The 19392-nt window shown below is 45.7% G+C and overlaps 1 protein-coding gene across 2 annotated transcripts in view; it reads right to left on the bottom strand.

Annotated features, from left to right (window-relative positions):
- Positions 1-19099, bottom strand: part of hmga2 (high mobility group AT-hook 2) — a 45553-nt gene extending 26454 nt beyond the window's left edge. For both annotated transcript variants that reach the window (XM_079294263.1, XM_079294262.1), the window contains exons 1-3: positions 18746-19099; positions 17687-17773; positions 9351-9401 (exon numbers count right to left, since the gene is read on the bottom strand). In XM_079294263.1, coding sequence (XP_079150389.1) covers positions 9351-9401; positions 17687-17773; positions 18746-18856 — 249 coding nt within the window. In that variant the 5' untranslated portion in view covers positions 18857-19099. The remainder of the gene's footprint in view (positions 1-9350; positions 9402-17686; positions 17774-18745) is intronic.
- Between the last annotated feature and the right edge of the window lie 293 nt (positions 19100-19392).

Below are 19392 nucleotides of genomic sequence, written 5' to 3'. Positions count from 1 at the left end.
AAACAAGGACAAATGTTGGGACTTCACCATGTGGTTGGAACAAAGGGAGTTGGGCCTACATGCTCGTCAACAGCCTGATTTGGGTTAAAATCACACCAAACCCCATGAGACATTAAATCTCACCTATGTGTGATTTTTGGTCCAAACTCAACACTGAGGTCTCATTGGACGAGGGCCACGGGCACCACAGGGGGCTCCCTGTGCTGCAGCCATGACGTCACTGAGACTATAAAAAGCAGCGTTACCTGAGCTCTCAGCCATCCCACGCGATTCTTATGTAAGGGCTTCTGTATGTATTAGTTCTACATTCGCTGGTCCAACAATAGACTGTTTTTGGATCCGAAGGAGAAGCGGGTAACTTGCCCCGTACTCTACCATCTTTAACCTGCAGAAAGAAGAATAGCATTATTCAGATGAAGAGAAGGACAACTTCTCTTCCCAGTCACGTCGGCATTTCTTGTTCGTAAGGAAGAATTCCCGCTGCCATACGAAGGATTTATCGCCATGCAGCTTGAAGCTCCGGATCCCGAATTTAATGAAGAAATTCGAAGAACCACATCGACCGCTACAAAGGTATCTCAGAGTAAGAGGCTTGTGTCATTCGGCTTAGGTCATCGTGTGTTTGTTACTTTGTTTTGTTCTATGTTTACTGTAACGTGTTACTGTGTATGTTTATGAACCGCAGATTTCCGTTTGTGTTGTAAAGAAACTACTGTTGTCTTACATGCTGCTGTAATAGTGTTATGTTTAGATCAGTCACCGCGAGTAAGGTTGGGAACTGTAACTATCAGTTATTTTTGTAGTTTTGGCGAGCGTGATCATGTACAAAACTTCTGCCATTTTGGTAGTCCTATCTCTCTTCCGCCATTTTTATAGTCAAAACTACATCCCCCATTTTGATAGCGTTCTCTCCAAAACGCATTTTGTAGTCTTGCGTGGTGTGGTCACATACAAGACTACAGCCGCCATCTTGGTAGTTTTCTCGCTTCTCCCCCTACACACACACACACGCACACACACACACACTCTCTCTCTCTCTCGCGACAGATTGTTTGCTGATTTTAGATAGTAGGCTCATAATTGCATAGTAGTTGTTGTTAGGTTCAGATATGATTTGACTTGATCAATATTATTGGAATTTAATAAACTCTGTTGCAGTTTATAGAGCAGCTGTCTGTGATTACTTTGTGCATGTGTATTGTGATAACAGCTGATATGTGGCCTGTGCTCGAATTCAAACCTTCACTGTTCACTCTGCATGTGGAATAGTACTTTGACGACTGACATTGTGAGTGAACACCAATTTTTATTTATAGTTTGGTTATTGGTCGCTGATCTTAGAGTGGTGCACCGTTGTTATTAATATTCGTTCATAATCTTTTTGACATTCATAATTGTATTAATGTAAATAATTTAGTTTTTATACTTGCTGATAACCAAACACGCTCCTGCCAGATCCCAGCACAAAAAATACCAAAAATGAAGTGATGGGCATGAATATCCAGTTGAAGTCTAATGCTGTGCTCACAACAAATGAGAAGCTGTTTGGTATCTACAAAGGGTCTTACCTTCATGTAGATACCAACAATGTTTCTTTCCATCATCAACCATGGTAGAAATAACCACTTTTGCTGCTTAATATCAGAGGTATCAACTCAAAATACTACATTTAGTTGCAATAAACGGATCAAAAAGGATGCCTAAATAACTGCATCATGATTTGTAAAAAGTCTGAATTCATGCTTTGTCAGGTCTGTCTGCAAGAGGACAAGCAAACTACTTTTAAAATGCTTGTTTTCTGAATGGAGTTTGGATTGATGAGGGCTAGGCTAAGATAACATTAAGCTGCTCCATCAATGCTCAAACACTCATCTTAATTAGGCAAAAATATGGGAGCTACGTCATTGTTTATACTCGTAAATTTAAACACAAAGAGTTTCGTCCAGGTTATGATTAAACAACTACAAGAGAATCTCAATGTTCACTGGCTTTCGCAACACAGTGTCACACAAATTTCTCACTCAAATATTTTGACTCTTATTCGCTTCGGCTGGCGCTAAATTTCGTGTTTGTTGTTAAAATGAGTTTGGTGTGAACACGTAAGGGCACTGTTACATATGCACGAATGCAGGCAAGTTACCACCGCCTTCCCGAGGCGGTATTTGTGCTGAATGTGGGCAGAGCCAATCAAAGTCAAACACAACCACGTCTATGCTATTGGTTGAGGCCGTGAACTGACGGTGAATTTTTGCCAATGTTAATTTCCCTGTGTGATCGCGCCAGAGGCAGGGGTTGCGTTATCAGATGACGTAAATATGGAGCTTTGGATTACTGACGTTGAAAGCAAGTAAGTGGACCTTGAGTTGTTGACCTTATAAAGGTCAAGAATGAGTTTTTTCATGCTCTAGAACAGCGGTTCCCAAACTTTTTAGGCCGCGCACCCCCTTCTACATCCCGACTGGGTTCGCGCACCCCCCCCCCCCCCCCCTTAATAATAATTTAAAAAAAAGAAGCAACAGAGCCTTTTAAGCCTTCATAGCCGCATAAGAATCGGACCAATGAGAGAACAGTTTGCTCGCGCGTGGCATTTGTTTACAAGATTTAGTCCGCTGTTAAATGTTGCAGTGTTACACAAACCGAACAAAGGAGCAACTGCAACATTGTATCATATTAATCCCTGAATCGGAACAAAGCAAATGAACTGATGGTGTGAAAACGCCCTGAAACACTGCAACAAAGTTTCAATAACTTTCAGTGACACAAGGCGTCACTTTTAAAGAGCAATACGGATGCGAGGACACACGCACAGGCTCAGAGGCAGATTATCACATTTAATTTACAATTAATGAGCGACTAATGTAGCCAGGATGTCTTCGGACAAAGCATCGATGCGGCGCGACACAGTGTTGTTGGACACCGGGATCATGTCCAACTTTTTTGCTTCTTTCTCCCCAATCATACATTCCACCATCTCTCTGGCAGCTGGCGAGCTCACGTCTTCGGCGATTGTGTGCGGTAGCCCCTTTCTCGCTATTCTGTGACCAGATATGAAGCCCGTAGTGCGTCATTTATAGACCCAACACATGAATGAGACTCCAGTTGTTTTTGGCTGTTTGTAACTCCTCCAATTTCGATATAAACGATGTAAGGGGCTTTTGACTTGCACTGGCATGCTTGGTGTTCAGGTGGCGACGTAAATAAGAGCTTCAGACTGTTAGCCAGAACCTCACTGCACACCACGCACTGTGGCTTTGGGCAATCTGCGTTGCCAATCCAAGTGAAGCCCAGACACAGATACTTTTCATCATATTTCCTCTTTTTTTCCCAGTCTGATGCTCTCTCTCGTTTCCTCTTTTTCACCTTGACTCCGCGATGCGCCGATGTGCTCCCGATTTGTCTGTGCTGCACCTCTCCGTTCCCCTCGCCTCCGATTCCTCTCTCTCTCTCTGTCCCTCTCCTCTTTTACGACTGATAGCTTCAGATGTCCCACCTGACAGTTTTTAAATTAAAATTACATTTTTTTTTTATATTTAATATTGTTACACCATCAGACCGCCATTACACTTTTCCTCTCGCGCACCCCCTAGAGGCAGCTCGCGCACCCCCAGGGGTGCGCGCACCCCACTTTGGGAATCCCTGCTCTAGAATATATTGTCCAAACAATTCAGACTCTTGTTCGTCTTGTTTGTGCCCAACAGCCCTGATTCAGCCCTCACTCACTCTGGAGACCAACTCTCCTGGAGGATCTGTTGCCCAGAGAGCCCGGAGGCCAAGTTTCATATTTTGTCTGTGACGCTTGCCACGCTATAAAAAGCATTTCAATGTCTGACATTGATCACAATAGTGCAATTACCCCTACCTTTACACATGCAGACATTCAAAGGAAATAAGTGTTCACATGCTGCTAATTTCTGAGGACTTTCCAGGCCTTCCTCGCCACTTTTTGAAAGCCTCTGGGCAAACTCCCAATCGTGCTGCTCATCACCTCTGCCAGACTTTCTTACTTCTCTTCTCCCCCGAGCTCTGATTTCATTGCTTGGCACCTGCCTTCAGCATCTGACCCGAGGCCAAGAGCAGCAAAGTCTTGTGTGAGATGGGAGTAGACCTCTCCCTTTCACACTAGATTAACTCCCCTAAACACACACCCATGCCACAGCACTTGTGCTCCCTTGGCCATTCACTTAGTCATTTCCGCACGTTTAATGCAGAGGGCATTAGTCTCACAGTGGACTCCATTTAACACCAATAAGAGTGCAGAAAGGAGAGATGGGAATGAGTGTGTCCTTGGTGTTGGTTACGTCGGATGTGACTGCAGAGAATCACAAAGAGGCAGCTGTATGGAAGGCAGCAGGACAGGCAGTGAAATGGTTTAGCTTCCAAACCCTCATTGAGGGGAACTGGCTGACCAGTGGAAAGGGAAGCAACGCACAAATAGAGAATGGTGATGCAGAATAATATGTTCCCCTCTTTCCTGTCCTTTCTGTACAAATACAATTGGTGCAATTCCTGCTCTGTATTGTTAAAGCATTACTAGACTAATCATCTTTGTTCCACTTGATTGAAGCCTCATTTGTTCTTGTACAAGGATTATCTCCAGACTCCTCAGTTTTTGACAGCAACGTTGTAAAGGAAGTATACATTCTATTGAATTAGCATTCAGTAGAATCTTTGCAAAATTATCGACGCCAAAATACTGAGATGCCACTTCACATAGGACTAAAATGTGTAAGGTCATTTGAAGTCAACTAGCAGGAGTCTGCTTCAAACCAGAGTTAAAATCTTAAAATCTACTGATATTTACAAGCAATCCAGTGAAGGACAGCAGGAATACAAAAGGATATCATTATGTATCATATAATATAGTCTAGCAGCAGAGTAGTCTGCAGAATTCCTGTTAGAACGACCCCCTCTAAGTCTGTAGATGACTCACCTTTTGTTACCTGTGCGTCAAAATAGTAAATGGACTTCAATAGCACATTTCTAGTCTTCTGACATCTCAAAGCTCATTAACACTACATGTCATCATTCACCCATTCACAACATTCATACATACACTGATGACAGGGCTACCATGTAAGATGCCACATGGACATCAGGACTATCTAACATTTACACCCATTCACACACCACCGGAAAAGCCTGCAGGAGCAATTTGGGTCTTGCCCAAGGACACATCAACATGGACTAACGGAGTCGCCAATCCTCTGATTGATGGACGACCCTGCTCTACCACTGAGCCACAGTCGCCCCTAAAGTGGTGGGTCTGACATAAAGGCAAGGCAAGTTTATTTGTATAGCACATTTCAACAACAAGGTAATTCAAAGTGCTTCACATAAAACCATTAAAAGCATCAAAAGATAAGGCAAAAGAAAAGGAGATTTAAAAACAATTAAGAACATTCATTGACACATTAAAAACAGTCATTAAAACACTAAAAAACAGTGTCAGAAATAAAATACAGTAGTAAAATGCAGAAATGAAGGAAATTGATGAATATCCTTGAATGTGGTTGAATTAAAGCCAGCAGCAAACAGAAAAGTCTTCAATCTTGATTTAAAGGAGCTGAGGGTCTCAGCAGACCTGCAGCTTTCTGGGACTTTGTTCCAGATATGTGGAGCAGAAAAACTGAACGCTGCTTCTCCATGTTTAGTTCTGACTCTGGGAACAGAAAGTAGACCGGTCCCAGGCGACCTGAGGGGTCGGGATGGTTCATAAGGTAGCAGCAGATCAGAGATGTATTTTGGCCCTAAACCATTCAGTGCTTTATAAACCAACAGCAGGACTTCAAAGTCAAGTATTTGTTTGACAGGAAGCCAGTGCAAAGACCTCAGAACTGGAGTGATGTGATCCACCCTCCTGGTCTTAGTGAGGACTCGAGCTGCAGCGTTCTGAATCAGCTGCAGCTTTCTGACAGACTTTTTACAGAGACCTGTAAACACACCGTTACAGTAGTCCAGTCTGCTGAAGATCAATTCGTGGACAAGTTTTTCCAAATCCTGTTGAGATATAAGTCCTCTAATCCTTGATATATTCTTCAGGTGATAGTAGGCTGATTTTGTAATTGTCTTGATATGGCTGTTCAGGTTGAGATCTGAATCCATATCTACACCTAGAGTTCTGGCTTGTTTGTGGGTTTTAACATCAGTGATTGAAGCTGAGCGCTGACTTTCAAGCGTTCGTCCTTGGTACCAAAAACAATTACTTCTGTTTTATCTTTGTTTAATTGAAGAAAATTCTGGCACATCCAGTTGTTGATTTGTTCAATGCAGTTACCCAGCCCTTTTATGGGATTATAGTCCCCTGGTGATGTAGTTATGTAGATTTGTGTGTCGTCTGCATAATTATGATAACACACTTTGTTGTTTTCCATAATCTGAGCTAGTGAAAGCATGTAGATGTTGAACAGAAGAGGCCCCAGTATTGAACCTTGGGGAACACCTCATGTCAGCTCTGATGTGTAATTAGCTACAGACACAAAGTATTCTCTGTCCTTCAGGTAGGATTCAAACCAGTAAAGTGCTGTGCCAGAGTGTGTGATTTTGGTGAACTGATCTTTGCCACTGGCTCAGATTCAAGGTAAGAACTCGTTTATTTATTGGGACGGAATTCTTATCCTTCATACACAAGAATGCATAAGTGTCACATTGTGCATGTGTCACACTGACCTCCATGACACACCTTTTGTGCATCTCTGAACATGCGCTAGAAAACTCAACAGTGCAACTACACTAGAGCAGCCTGTTCAAAACACAGAAGTCTCCCGGTCCGAGTCCCCTACCAAAACGCCAGTTACTTCAATGAGATGGCACTATATAAATGCAACTTTTGTTTTTACTATTTTCCTTGTTATTACCATGACAAGAAGAGGGCCTTTCATCTAGGCAGTCAAGTTTTAGGGATGCCAAAGCTTTAAATACAATCCAATGGACAGTTGCCATTTGGTAGCAGAAAAGGGGAACTGTGCACAACTGATGAATGCAATCTATTGGAGAGCAGAGCCTCCTCCTTCAAGCTTTTACTCGTAGAGGAAGCTGTTCAGCTTGGCAGAGGTCTGCCTATCCATCCCGGCACCTGCACACAGAAGACAGGACCTGCGGCCATACGGTGGAAGAGCAAGAATGCATACCGATGAGGGACTAACCTTGGATCAGCCGGGTCTGACTAACCCTAGCAGTTCCTGCCAGTTGCATGGTGGTGGTACAGAGGGATAAGCAGTGCATGACGCTGAATAAACCAAATACAGACCCCAGTCACAGAGACACTCCACAGGCTGACCTAAAAGGTTGTTATCTCTAAACAGATAGCTGCAAATTAATGCAGAATCTGTTGGCAACAGGACATGATTTTGATATCGGAAGCATTCTGGTTTCCGTTTGCACTCCATTTGGAGTCTGAGTAGTGTTGACCAAATGCGTTTGAGATTAGGGCCAATATTCAATCTCTGAACCCATCTGCTATCGCAGATTTTTAAGTCATCACTAAACAGATATCTGCATATGAATGCATATAGACATCATCTCTCAACTCCAACTCCATTCAAACAATGACCAGCGCATGATGTAGTAAGTCTTGGCCCAAATATCTACTATCTAGATATCCGATGGCTACACCCACACCCCCGAAATATTGTCCGTTGGCTCCAGAGGCGAAATCATCATCAGACCAATAACTGATCGGTTCCGAGACTGGAACAGTCATGACTCATCTACCGCTCACCAGAGTTGGATATTTGAAATTTTTTGAACACTCAGAAAAATGTAGTGTGTATAATAAACTCTAGTATTGATCAGTCCATTATATAGACCCACTTATCCCTCAGCATGCACAGTGGATTCTCCCATCTCATGTTCAGCCAACACTACTGCACTGTCTGAGCCACAGGATGACATGCTTTCATGTAACTTTTGATTATAGAACTGAAGTGAATATATTTCATATTTTTTATATTTCAGTTAACCAGCAGAGAGTAGATAGAAGCAAATTACACAGTTTATAACTTGCTAACACCTTCTGCTAGTTTTGGTATAAAAAATGAGTGATGTTTAAATAACCCACACATCGCTGCATGTGACTCTGCCACACAGAGTTGGTACAGGATGACACTGACAGCTTGTCCAATCAGGCCTCCCTCCAAAGCCACGCCCCCACGTTTTTTATGGTAAATGTAAAGAACGAAACATGGCGACTGTTAGTACTCACAGACTGATTCGTCAATTGACGTCATGATGTTATAAGAATGTCAACAAAAATATCCAAAATATTTTTGAAGAAGATTACCAACCCTTCCTTTAATTACTCAAAATATAAGGTGACTAAAAATGGCAACCATTATTTCAGTTTCAGCAACCAAAAAGCTGATGGCTGGTGGCCAGCCTGGCAACTACTTTTAAAAGTTTGTGTTGTACTGGTGACGCATGACGGAATTCATATTTGGCCTAGAAGTGTGTTTCAGCTGGTTTGTCTGGTCTTATTAGCCTCAAACATGCCCATGAAATGCTACTGTGAGTCACCCCAAAGACACAAGACTTGACATAGAGCCTGCAGCGTCGTCGTGGCGGCTGAGGGATTCAGTGTAAATGCATGTGAACCAAGCAGTTCATTTACTTGCTGTAGCTTTTGAAGCCAGTCTTCTTCATCAGAGAATACACTAAATATGCTTACAGTTGATTCTTAGAATACATCATTCCTTCAAGGAAATCTAAATAAATATAAAATCCACACTTTATGACTCCGTTCTTGTAGGCTCTTCCTTCTTCTTTTTTTCCCCTTTCACACATAAAAACGCAGACACAATATAAGCGGGAGAAAGTTCCCTGCATGTCTCCTCGCCTTCCTGGTGGCACTTCTAACTGCCGACTGCTTTTCCCCGCACTATCAATCAGGCCTGTTACTTTGGAGCTGATAAACACTGAGGCCTTCAAGCTGTCAGTGGAATTATTGAAGTATTCCTGCGGCCAGCGATGAAGAGTAAACATTTTCTCGGACTGATAACACTAACATTATGGAGATATGCCTGAACACACACACACATACACACACACACAAACAGAAACCAGCAATAACCAGGAGAAAAACCTCTGAATGAATTCAGGCCACATAATGAAAGTTAACATCGACAGATGACCACAGTATAGTGAAACAGTCCATCTAAATATAAATTCAAGGCAATACACCAACTAACCGAGACAAAATGCCTTTGAATGATAAGAAACAAATATTTATGCACACCTGCCACAAATACATTTCATCAACTAGCACAACTCCTTATGTTGTGTGTTGTGTACAATGTGTATTCCACTATCCAGCGTGCCAGACACAAGCTCAGACCTTAAGAAAACCACCGACTCACCCATTTCCTGGGTCGTCCCCTGGGTCTTTTCTCCCCGGTCGCCTCAGCTTTCTGTGAAGACATATATTAAGGAGAAATACATAAATCATTCTTCATCGCCACCATCACTTCACGACATGAACATTTGACGGAAAACACCTGAGCAGCCAAGACGTTCGCTCTGGCACAGGTTTTAAGGTATTAGGGTGCCGCACCGGTTCAGCAGGCCACAGCTGAAGCAGCGGGTCTGTAAACGGTGGTAGATGTTGATAACAGACAAGTTGACTAACCTGAGGGTTTGTTCTCAACCTGTCTGATCGTCTGACTGCTTGTGTTTCTTGTCCTGTCTGACTAGATATATTTCAGAACCAAAGAATATGTCTACATTCATTCATCAGAGCACTCACATGAGAGCGAGATATTTATTATTATCATTGAATTAAAATCAGCTGGGGGAGTTTGCGTCTTGCGTCTCCCTCCCGCTGACTGTCCTTTCACTTCCCTATTCTTTCCCTTCTGTCTGTAGTTGGTGCAATGGAGAGAAAATGGAAGAGCAGCACATATAGAAATAAATCAAGTTAAGTAAATACACAGTAAAGCGTCAAATGTGGATTCATCCACCGCTTAATATAGTCCCGAAAAAACACACTATTTCTTACTATTTAACTGATGTTTGCTAAAAACTGCTGTTTTGGGAAATTAATTCAAATGGAACAAAATATTTGTGAGCTGAGAGGAGAACATCTTCAATTGTATCCACATCAGCATGCACATGAGCTAGAAGTGTGCCAAGTATGCGTGTTTACAGAGCATTCCCTTACTGTGACATGAAGCTGGAATGTCCCGTGTGTTTGGCTTGAGGGTAGGGAATTACCGTTCTTACTAAGATAATGTTTGTGGGAGAGATTAACCCTGCAGACCGTCCAGCGCAGTCAAAAAGCTCTGCAGTCACCCGCAATTAACAAGAGCAGACCTGAGTCAATAATTCATCGGATTTATCCCGGCTCTGGTTGGCAGCGAGTCAGGTGAGATCTCAGTCAAACTGCTGACCTGCGATTCATTTTGCAGACACTGACCAGCAAGTATCGGTGGTGGTGTAGTGGCTCAGTAAACACCAGCTCCTCTGTCATCCTGACACCGAGCACACGCCACCCAGTCTGGTCACATGGCAGCAGGTGGAGTGTTTTAACTCGTCACCTGCTGGATCCCAGATTCAAAAAAGACGGACCCAGACGCCGTTCTATCTGGACCCAGGACCTAAAATCGATATATAATTGAGTATTGTTCAATTTTGACGGAGCGCTTCTATATGAACCGGCGCAGCTCTTTCAGCCTGAACAGCACTTGTTCAGCGGTGCAGGAAACACACCGACCAATGCGTTATGAATCACATCACGTGATGCAGCTCAGCCAATCAAATATGAGTATTCTGACAAGTTTCCTGACTCGAGTGAGATGATGAACAAACACGGGGGTGGTCACAGAGACCAGGGAGACCAGAGTCTTCAACAAGAATGAACAGACTCTTGTAGGTTCATTCTTCCCACAGTTTAACACCAGTGTGTCTCACATGTTCAGAGACGTGACGGTTAATAACAGCAGTAATGTGAAGCGCCACTATGAGACAAAGAACAACTCTTTTTAGTAAACGTACCATCTCACATCTGAAATGAGGACACAGAGAATAAACCCAAGAACCAAATATGATCAGAATCCTAACTCATGAATTCACTGTTCAAGTGATGTTACAGAGAGAATAGAGCTGAACAAGTGGTTTAATAACCACAGATAAAGGCATGCTCACTGGTTTATCTTCTTAGATGAGACAAATATAATATTTTTGATTGACATCACTTCACACCTGAATGAACTGAATTTAAAGCTGCAGGACAATTCAGTGAAATTAATTTTTCTAAAAAGAATTCTAAAAATTATTTTAAGATGCACATTCTTCAAAATCTTTCTGTTATGTCAGTTATTCTTTACAGCTCTTATTGTACTTGAAATGAGAAGAGATGAGAAGAGAATGAGATTTATTTATGTATTATTTATAATCCATCCAGTTAAATTTGAAAACTGAGAATAATAATTGTTAAAATATAATTGATGTGTACTTTCTTTATTTGATTTGCCAGTTGTTGACTACAGAGACACGTTACTACTACTAGACTTCTTGAATATATATATATATATATATATATATATATATATATATATATATATATATATATATATATATATATATATATATATATACATATATATGGCACTAAATAGCACAAGTTATATGTTATTGTAATTTTCAGTACATTTGCTCGAGGAGATTTTCTCATTCTGGACCTTTTGGAATTTTAATTTAATAGCGCCGTCTTAGACCATGTCTCTGTTTTGGCTATCCACTCACAGTAGTGGCTGATACTATGGCATGCACAGGAAAACTGGGCAAAAACTACAATTGTTAAATGTACCTCCCATTGCTGAAACATTTAGCAGCCATCTTTCGTTTGCCTGCAACTGTTTGGGATCACCGGTGTCATGAACAGGTAGTAGCTCTATTAATATGACTTTCTGGACTTAGGAAGATCTGATTTTGTTATCGTTATTGTGCTCCACATACTTATTTTATTTAACCTTTGTTTTATTGTTGTTTTATTTGTATTCTTCTCTTATTGCTGATTGATCTTATTGTGTCTCCACGTATCGTGTGTGGACCTTGGCACCAATGAAAATGAGTTTTCTCCTCAATGTGTTTTCCGAGGTTTGAAATAAAAAATAAATTAATCTCAGTGCCTTAATATTGCATGAAGTGTTTTAAATCTCTATTAAGAAGCAACACAGTGATGATGCCTTGTGATGTGATGTTCTCATGCTCTGCTTAATGCTCGTGTGTGTCGTGACGTATCACATGTGTACTGTCATCAGTTCTCTGTTTGGGATGCTGCATTGTTAATGTGGAGATTTAATCGTCTGAAAGACAACACCCTATTCAATTAATCATCCGTGTGTTTCATATGTCTGAGCAGCAGCCCTGAACACCCAGCGACCGGACGGCCTCTCAGCAGGATCGCCTTCCACCGCCATTAGAAGTCACCATCACAGAGAAAGATGAATGTGACCATTCTGTGATCTGCCTCTGCTGTGGTTCAAGGCTGAGGCAGAAAAAAGGACTTACTCAGGGTGAAGGAAGGACGGTGGTTTGGGTTTGACAAGATACTACATCAAGGTTAGGGAACCATTAATCATCGATGTTAAAAGAAGAAAGGTCACGGTTAAAGAAAGCAGACGGTGGATGTGACCCATCCACCCAAACCTCCTCCATGCAGAGTTCTTTGGGATGCATCACAATTCCACAAAAGACAAAGGTGATAATTCAGTGTGTCCTATTCAGGCATGGACACAAACAACTGATGCTGTCAGATGTTTGAGGGGACAACAGTGTCCGTGGTCGTGCTCAGCCTTTAACCATTGCAGTTGCAAAGTAGCCAGAAGGTTAACGAGTCCACAGCCGTGCTCCACGAGGCTGTACGCAGACGCAAAGCCGTGCTCTGAGTGGAATGCTAAAGCGTTGCTGTTTAGCATGCTACCATCTGCTGATTAACACAAACTACAGCTGAGGAGGGTGAGGGTGAGGGATATGTCATTCGTTTTGCAAGGATTTAGTCATAAATCAAAGGATTTGGCAAAATAAATATTTTAATTTGATCACATTTCAATAAGTGAGACATTTCACTCAAAAATACAAATGTTGACCTGCGAACTGCATGCTGGGTACAGCTCGCTGACCGTGACTCGCTACTAATATTAATTGTTAAAGGCCGTACAGATACAGCTCTTCATCGTTTGCTACAATATGAATTGTTATCAGTCAAACAGCATGCTGGGTACAGATAGCTCTCCGTAGCTCACTACAATATGAACTGCTCTGCACCAAACGGCATGCTGGGTACAGCTCATCTCGTCAGTGCCTTCCAAAACGAATATGACCGTCACAAAAAACGTTTTAGTTTTCTGATCCAGCTCCTTTATAGTCGAGGCTTAAAACAGAGTGTTCATTGAATTGTTTGAAGGTCACAAAACCTGCTTTCTTACAGCAAAATCTGTGTGGCTGCGTGTGTGCAGGTGTGAAAGCAGGCGAGGGTTGAACTTGGTAGAGCTCTTTTTTCCCCAACCTCTGTGTGAACCTAAACCTTTTGTGTGCAAAATGTCTGCATGGAGAGGTTGTCTGGAAGCCTAAACCGTTATTCCCATTCGTACGATTCATCACGTCGAGACCGCTACGACGCCGTAGGCTTTGTGTCCTTCGAGTGTGGCCACAGAACAGGTCAGACACCCGGACCCGAACAGAACAGGGCAGACATCCGGACCCGGACAGAACAGGGCAGACACATGGACCCGGACAGAACAGGGTAGACACATGGACCCGGACAGAACAGGGCAGACATCCGGACCCGGACAGAACAGGGTAGACACATGGACCCGGACAGAACAGGGTAGACACCCGGACCCGGACAGAACAGGGTAGACACATGGACCCGGACAGAACAGGTCAGACACCCGGACCCGGACAGAACAGGGTAGACACATGGACCCGGACAGAACAGGGTAGACACATGGACCCGGACAGAACAGGTCAGACACCCGGACCCGGACAGAACAGGGTAGACACATGGACCCGGACAGAACAGGGTAGACACCCGGAGCCGGACAGAACAGGTCAGACACCCGGACCCGGACAGAACAGGGTAGACACATGGACCCGGACAGAACAGGTCAGACACCCGGACCCGGACAGAACAGGTCAGACACCCGGACCCGGACAGAACAGGTCAGACACCCGGACCCGGACAGAACAGGGTAGACACATGGACCTGGACAGAACAGGTCAGACACCCGGACCCGGACAGAACAGGGTAGACACATGGACCCGGACAGAACAGGGTAGACACATGGACCCGGACAGAACAGGTCAGACACCCGGACCCGGACAGAACAGGGTAGACACATGGACCCGGACAGAACAGGGTAGACACCCGGACCCGGACAGAACAGGTCAGACACCCGGACCCGGACAGAACAGGGTAGACACATGGACCCGGACAGAACAGGTCAGACACCCGGACCCGGACAGAACAGGGTAGACACATGGACCCGGACAGAACAGGGCAGACACATGGACCCGGACAGAACAGGTCAGACACCCGGACCCGGACAGAACAGGTCAGACACCCGGACCCGGACAGAACAGGGTAGACACATGGACCTGGACAGAACAGGTCAGACACCCGGACCCGGACAGAACAGGGTAGACACATGGACCCGGACAGAACAGGGTAGACACATGGACCCGGACAGAACAGGTCAGACACCCGGACCCGGACAGAACAGGGTAGACACATGGACCCGGACAGAACAGGGTAGACACCCGGACCCGGACAGAACAGGTCAGACACCCGGACGCGGACAGAACAGGGTAGACACATGGACCCGGACAGAACAGGTCAGACACCCGGACCCGGACAGAACAGGGTAGACACATGGACCCGGACAGAACAGGGCAGACACATGGACCCGGACAGAACAGGTCAGACACCCGGACCCGGACAGAACAGGGTAGACACATGGACCCGGACAGAACAGGGTAGACACCCGGACCCGGACAGAACAGGGTAGACACATGGACCCGGACAGAACAGGTCAGACACCCGGACCCGGACAGAACAGGGTAGACACATGGACCCGGACAGAACAGGGTAGACACATGGACCCGGACAGAACAGGGCAGACATCCGGACCCGGACAGAACAGGGTAGACACATGGACCCGGACAGAACAGGGTAGACACCCGGACCCGGACAGAACAGGTCAGACACCCGGACCCGGACAGAACAGGGTAGACACATGGACCCGGACAGAACAGGGCAGACACATGGACCCGGACAGAACAGGGCAGACACATGGACCCGGACAGAACAGGTCAGACACCCGGACCCGGACAGAACAGGGTAGACACATGGACCCGGACAGAACAGGGTAGACACCCGGACCCGGACAGAACAGGGTAGACACATGGACCCGGACAGAACAGGTCAGACACCCGGACCCGGACAGAACAGGGTAGACACATGGACCCGGACAGAACAGGGTAGACACATGGACCCGGACAGAACAGGGCAGACATCCGGACCCGGACAGAACAGGGTAGACACATGGACCCGGACAGAACAGGGTAGACACCCGGACCCGGACAGAACAGGGTAGACACATGGACCCGGACAGAACAGGTCAGACACCCGGACCCGGACAGAACAGGGTAGACACATGGACCCGGACAGAACAGGGTAGACACCCGGACCCGGACAGAACAGGTCAGACACCCGGACCCGGACAGAACAGGGTAGACACATGGACCCGGACAGAACAGGGTAGACACATGGACCCGGACAGAACAGGGTAGACACCCAGACCCGGACAGAACAGGTCAGACACCTGGACCCGGACAGAACAGGGTAGACACATGGACCTGGACAGAACAGGTCAGACACCCGGACCCGGACAGAACAGGGTAGACACATGGACCCGGACAGAACAGGGTAGACACATGGACCCGGACAGAACAGGGCAGACACCCGAACAGGGCAGACACCCGGACCCGAACAGAACAGGGCAGACACCCGGACCCGGACAGAACAGGGCAGACACCCGGACCCGGACAGAACAGGGCAGACACCCGAACAGGGCAGACACCCGGACCCGGACAGAACAGGGCAGACACCCGGACAGAACAGGGCAGACACCCGGACCCGGGACCCTTTTTGTGTGAAGCATTCAAACACTTTGTTCATCCATCCATCCACCTCTGCACCTTAATGGAAGTAATGACACAACTGTAATTATTCACAAAGCTTTGTCAGGAGGTTCTTTTTAGTGTTCAAACAGAAGACCACTCCTCGCCTCAGACTCAAAGACCTACTTTCTTTGTATTCAACCCTTAACCTGACATGTTCTGTAAATAATGCCTTGTTTGTCAGAACGGTGTGGAACGTGGTCCGTATTTTGTTGAAATAGTCAAGTTGAGGTTTGTAGTACGGTTGTTTCTACTCACTAGCTGCTGTGATATCTGTCAGAGATTGCAGAGGTGATTGATGTGGGGAGGGGAAGTGAACTTTTGAAAGAGTATAAGTTAAAGGTGTGGGCCGACCCCCGGACTCTTTCATCTGGAAAGATTGATATCTTCAGTGTTTATCATAGCAGGACCAGATGAGACGAGACCGGATCACGGCGAGCGCAGAGTGGTTCACTGTTCAGAGTGCTGGGAATGTTTAGAGTGGTTCATGGTGGCAAGGGAGCACTAAGGCTGCTGTCATCGTGAGCCGAACAGCTTCATCGAACTGATGGGTGAGGACATGGGGGCCTCGCCCGACCTCGCTGGGATTAGCAGCATCGCAGCCTTAAAGAGGTGAGGTGGGGAAGTTGCTGTAAAATTCTGAATCTTTCCCCAGGATTGTCTTTTGTTCTCGACTTTAATATTTTTCTGATTTGTCACTCATATCTCTCGCGTACGCGGCCTGTGAGAGTGCTGCTGAGTTATGGGCGCGTGTTTCCCATCATCACAGATGCACAAACAGGTTCCTGTGGTTTCACATGAGTTCACAGTTGCACATGGGTTTCTATACTTGGGAGGTCTGGTTGAGGTACAGCGCTCTTTAGGACGGGAACATGCTTCTGCGTGCAGCAGACGTGCATAGGTGTCAATATGAGACATTTCTGTGTTCAATGATACATATGTACCCATACACCCTCTGCATACATCTACAAACACATGTATACTCTATGTGACTCGCAGATGTGGGATCGAGTCAGTGTGACTTGGACTCGCGTCGACTCGAGTCATTATTTTGATGACTTGCAACTTGACTTAATAAATAAATGAACTGAGATTTTGAAGTGAAAGACTTGCGACTTGACTCGAGACACGGTGACCTGGAGGACTTGTCTGTGTTCATCTTGCGTTTTCAGTTTAAATATTACATATCAAATGTTCAAAATGCTGGAAGAGAATGTAAAATGACAAAGAGAAAGCTACATTATGATTTCAGACAAATCCTCAAAATACCATCAAAAATGGTTTAATTGTTTTTTTATGATAAGAAATTAGGTCTGCATTACACAACCCCTCCTCGTGGTACACCGAGGTGTTTTTGGCTCACCATTTTGGACAGTTAATCTTTCCAAACTTAAGATTTTTTTCCAATCATCACAACCGTGTTGCCAGGAGCCACGTATTGATCATGTGATGTAAGTCGGTGAAGGGGAAGTGACGTCAGTGTGTGTGTCGTTCAGGTGCCGAGGCTCCTCACCTTCTGCGCCGCCTTGGAGGGGCCCTTGTTCTTACTTCCTTTGGGGCGGCCCCTCGGTCGCTTGGGGACAGGCTCTCCGCTGGGCTCCTGAAAGGTAAGGGGGGGGGGGGGGGGGTAGGACATGACATGGGTGTCCAGAGACCGGAAACAAAAAGCCTTTAACCTCCTCCCCATTTGGTCATTGCTTTATGGTTCAAGACCAAAAGAGGGACAAAGGTTGTGTGTGTGTGTGTGTGTGTGTGTGTGTGTGTGTGTGTGTGTGTGTGCAGCGTGTGCGTGTGTGTGTGTGTGTGTGTGTGTGTGTGTGTAGGTGTGTGTGTGTGTGTGTGCAGCGTGTGCGTGTGTGTGTGTAGGTGTGTGTGTGTGTGTGTCTCAGCACCATAGAGGGAACGATTATTCAGGCTGGTTTTAAATTCACTTTTAAATGTCGCACAATCTTTAACTGACTCTCCACAACAACCAGCTGCTGTGTGTCGGCGTCTCTCACCCACAGTCTGCAGCCGCGTCCGTGGACGTGATTTCGGTGTGAAATTTGGAATAAGACTAAGACTCATCAGTGAATCTCATCCATAAACACATTTACAGAAAGTCATTGACTGAGACATTCAGATCCCCGCAGAGTTACGTTCAGGCCCGCACTTTTCTTTTCACTCTCATGTTGTCAATTAAAGACCATCGACCAGAGCCAGGCTGTAAACAGGCGCATTCCTGGTCATCTGTGGAGCCATTCAGCATACATGAAGTCCCAGACTGCAGTGTATTTGGGAAACATAGTTGGCGTTCCTTATGAATGGAATATTACAGGCTAGTAAACACAATAAGCTATGGAGGGCTGCACACGCTGGAACAATCAAAGCCAGCTCGCTTTAAGACAGAATATAGTTCCATAAAACAGACTGATAAAACTGACCCGGTAAGTCACCGCTAAAGTTTTACCTCAACTCTCCGACCAAAGCAAACGTCTAAAGGCGGAACAATGTGCAGATGGACTACAGTCTGGGTCTCATTATTCTGCCTGTCCGCGGAGCGCCATCAATGAACAGCGAGACACGAGCTTACTTTTATGGGCTTCCTCGGTCTCCCCGGCCTTCTCTTCTGGGGCTCCGTGGCCCCCGTGGTGGGCTCCTGGGAGCCGGAGCTCTCCCCGGCCTCGTCCCCGCGTCCGCTCATTGTTCCCGCTGCTGCTGCTCCGTTCCTCCCGGTGAACAGAAAAAAGGGCAAGAAATAAAAGTGGGATACTTTCAATCCCTCACTTCCCCGGGTCTGCCGTCCGGCTACAAGTCTCCCGCTCGGGCAGCAGCACCGGCGGCTATGGAGCCGATAAAATGAGCCGGTGAGCAACTTGGAAGGCTTTTGGCTCAGTGAGCAGAAGGAGACGGAACACCGGGGGCGACGGAGCCCGAGAAGCCGAGCGGCTCCGATTCAAACTCGGCTAGAAGACACCTCGGCACCGGGGGCAGGAACCACGCAGCAGCGAGGCGTGACAGCTCGGCACGGATCGTCTGAGAAGTGTGGGCATAACAAGCGCATCCACAGCCCACTCCAAAAAAAAAAAACAGGACCCACTCAATGAGGATGGGTTTAAATACAAAAAATTGAAAAAAGGAAAAAGGAAAGAAATCACCTCTCCCGTGGGTGGATAACACGGGTGGGGTGTGTGTGTGTGTGTGTGTGGGGGGGGGGGGGGGGGTCTGGATGGGAGCCAG

This window comes from Melanostigma gelatinosum (assembly GCF_949748355.1).
Source record: "Melanostigma gelatinosum genome assembly, chromosome: 22".
In the NCBI taxonomy this organism is placed as follows: domain Eukaryota; kingdom Metazoa; phylum Chordata; class Actinopteri; order Perciformes; family Zoarcidae; genus Melanostigma; species Melanostigma gelatinosum.
Note: the sequence above shows the minus strand (reverse complement) of the source record. Positions and strands in the feature narration are given on the sequence as shown.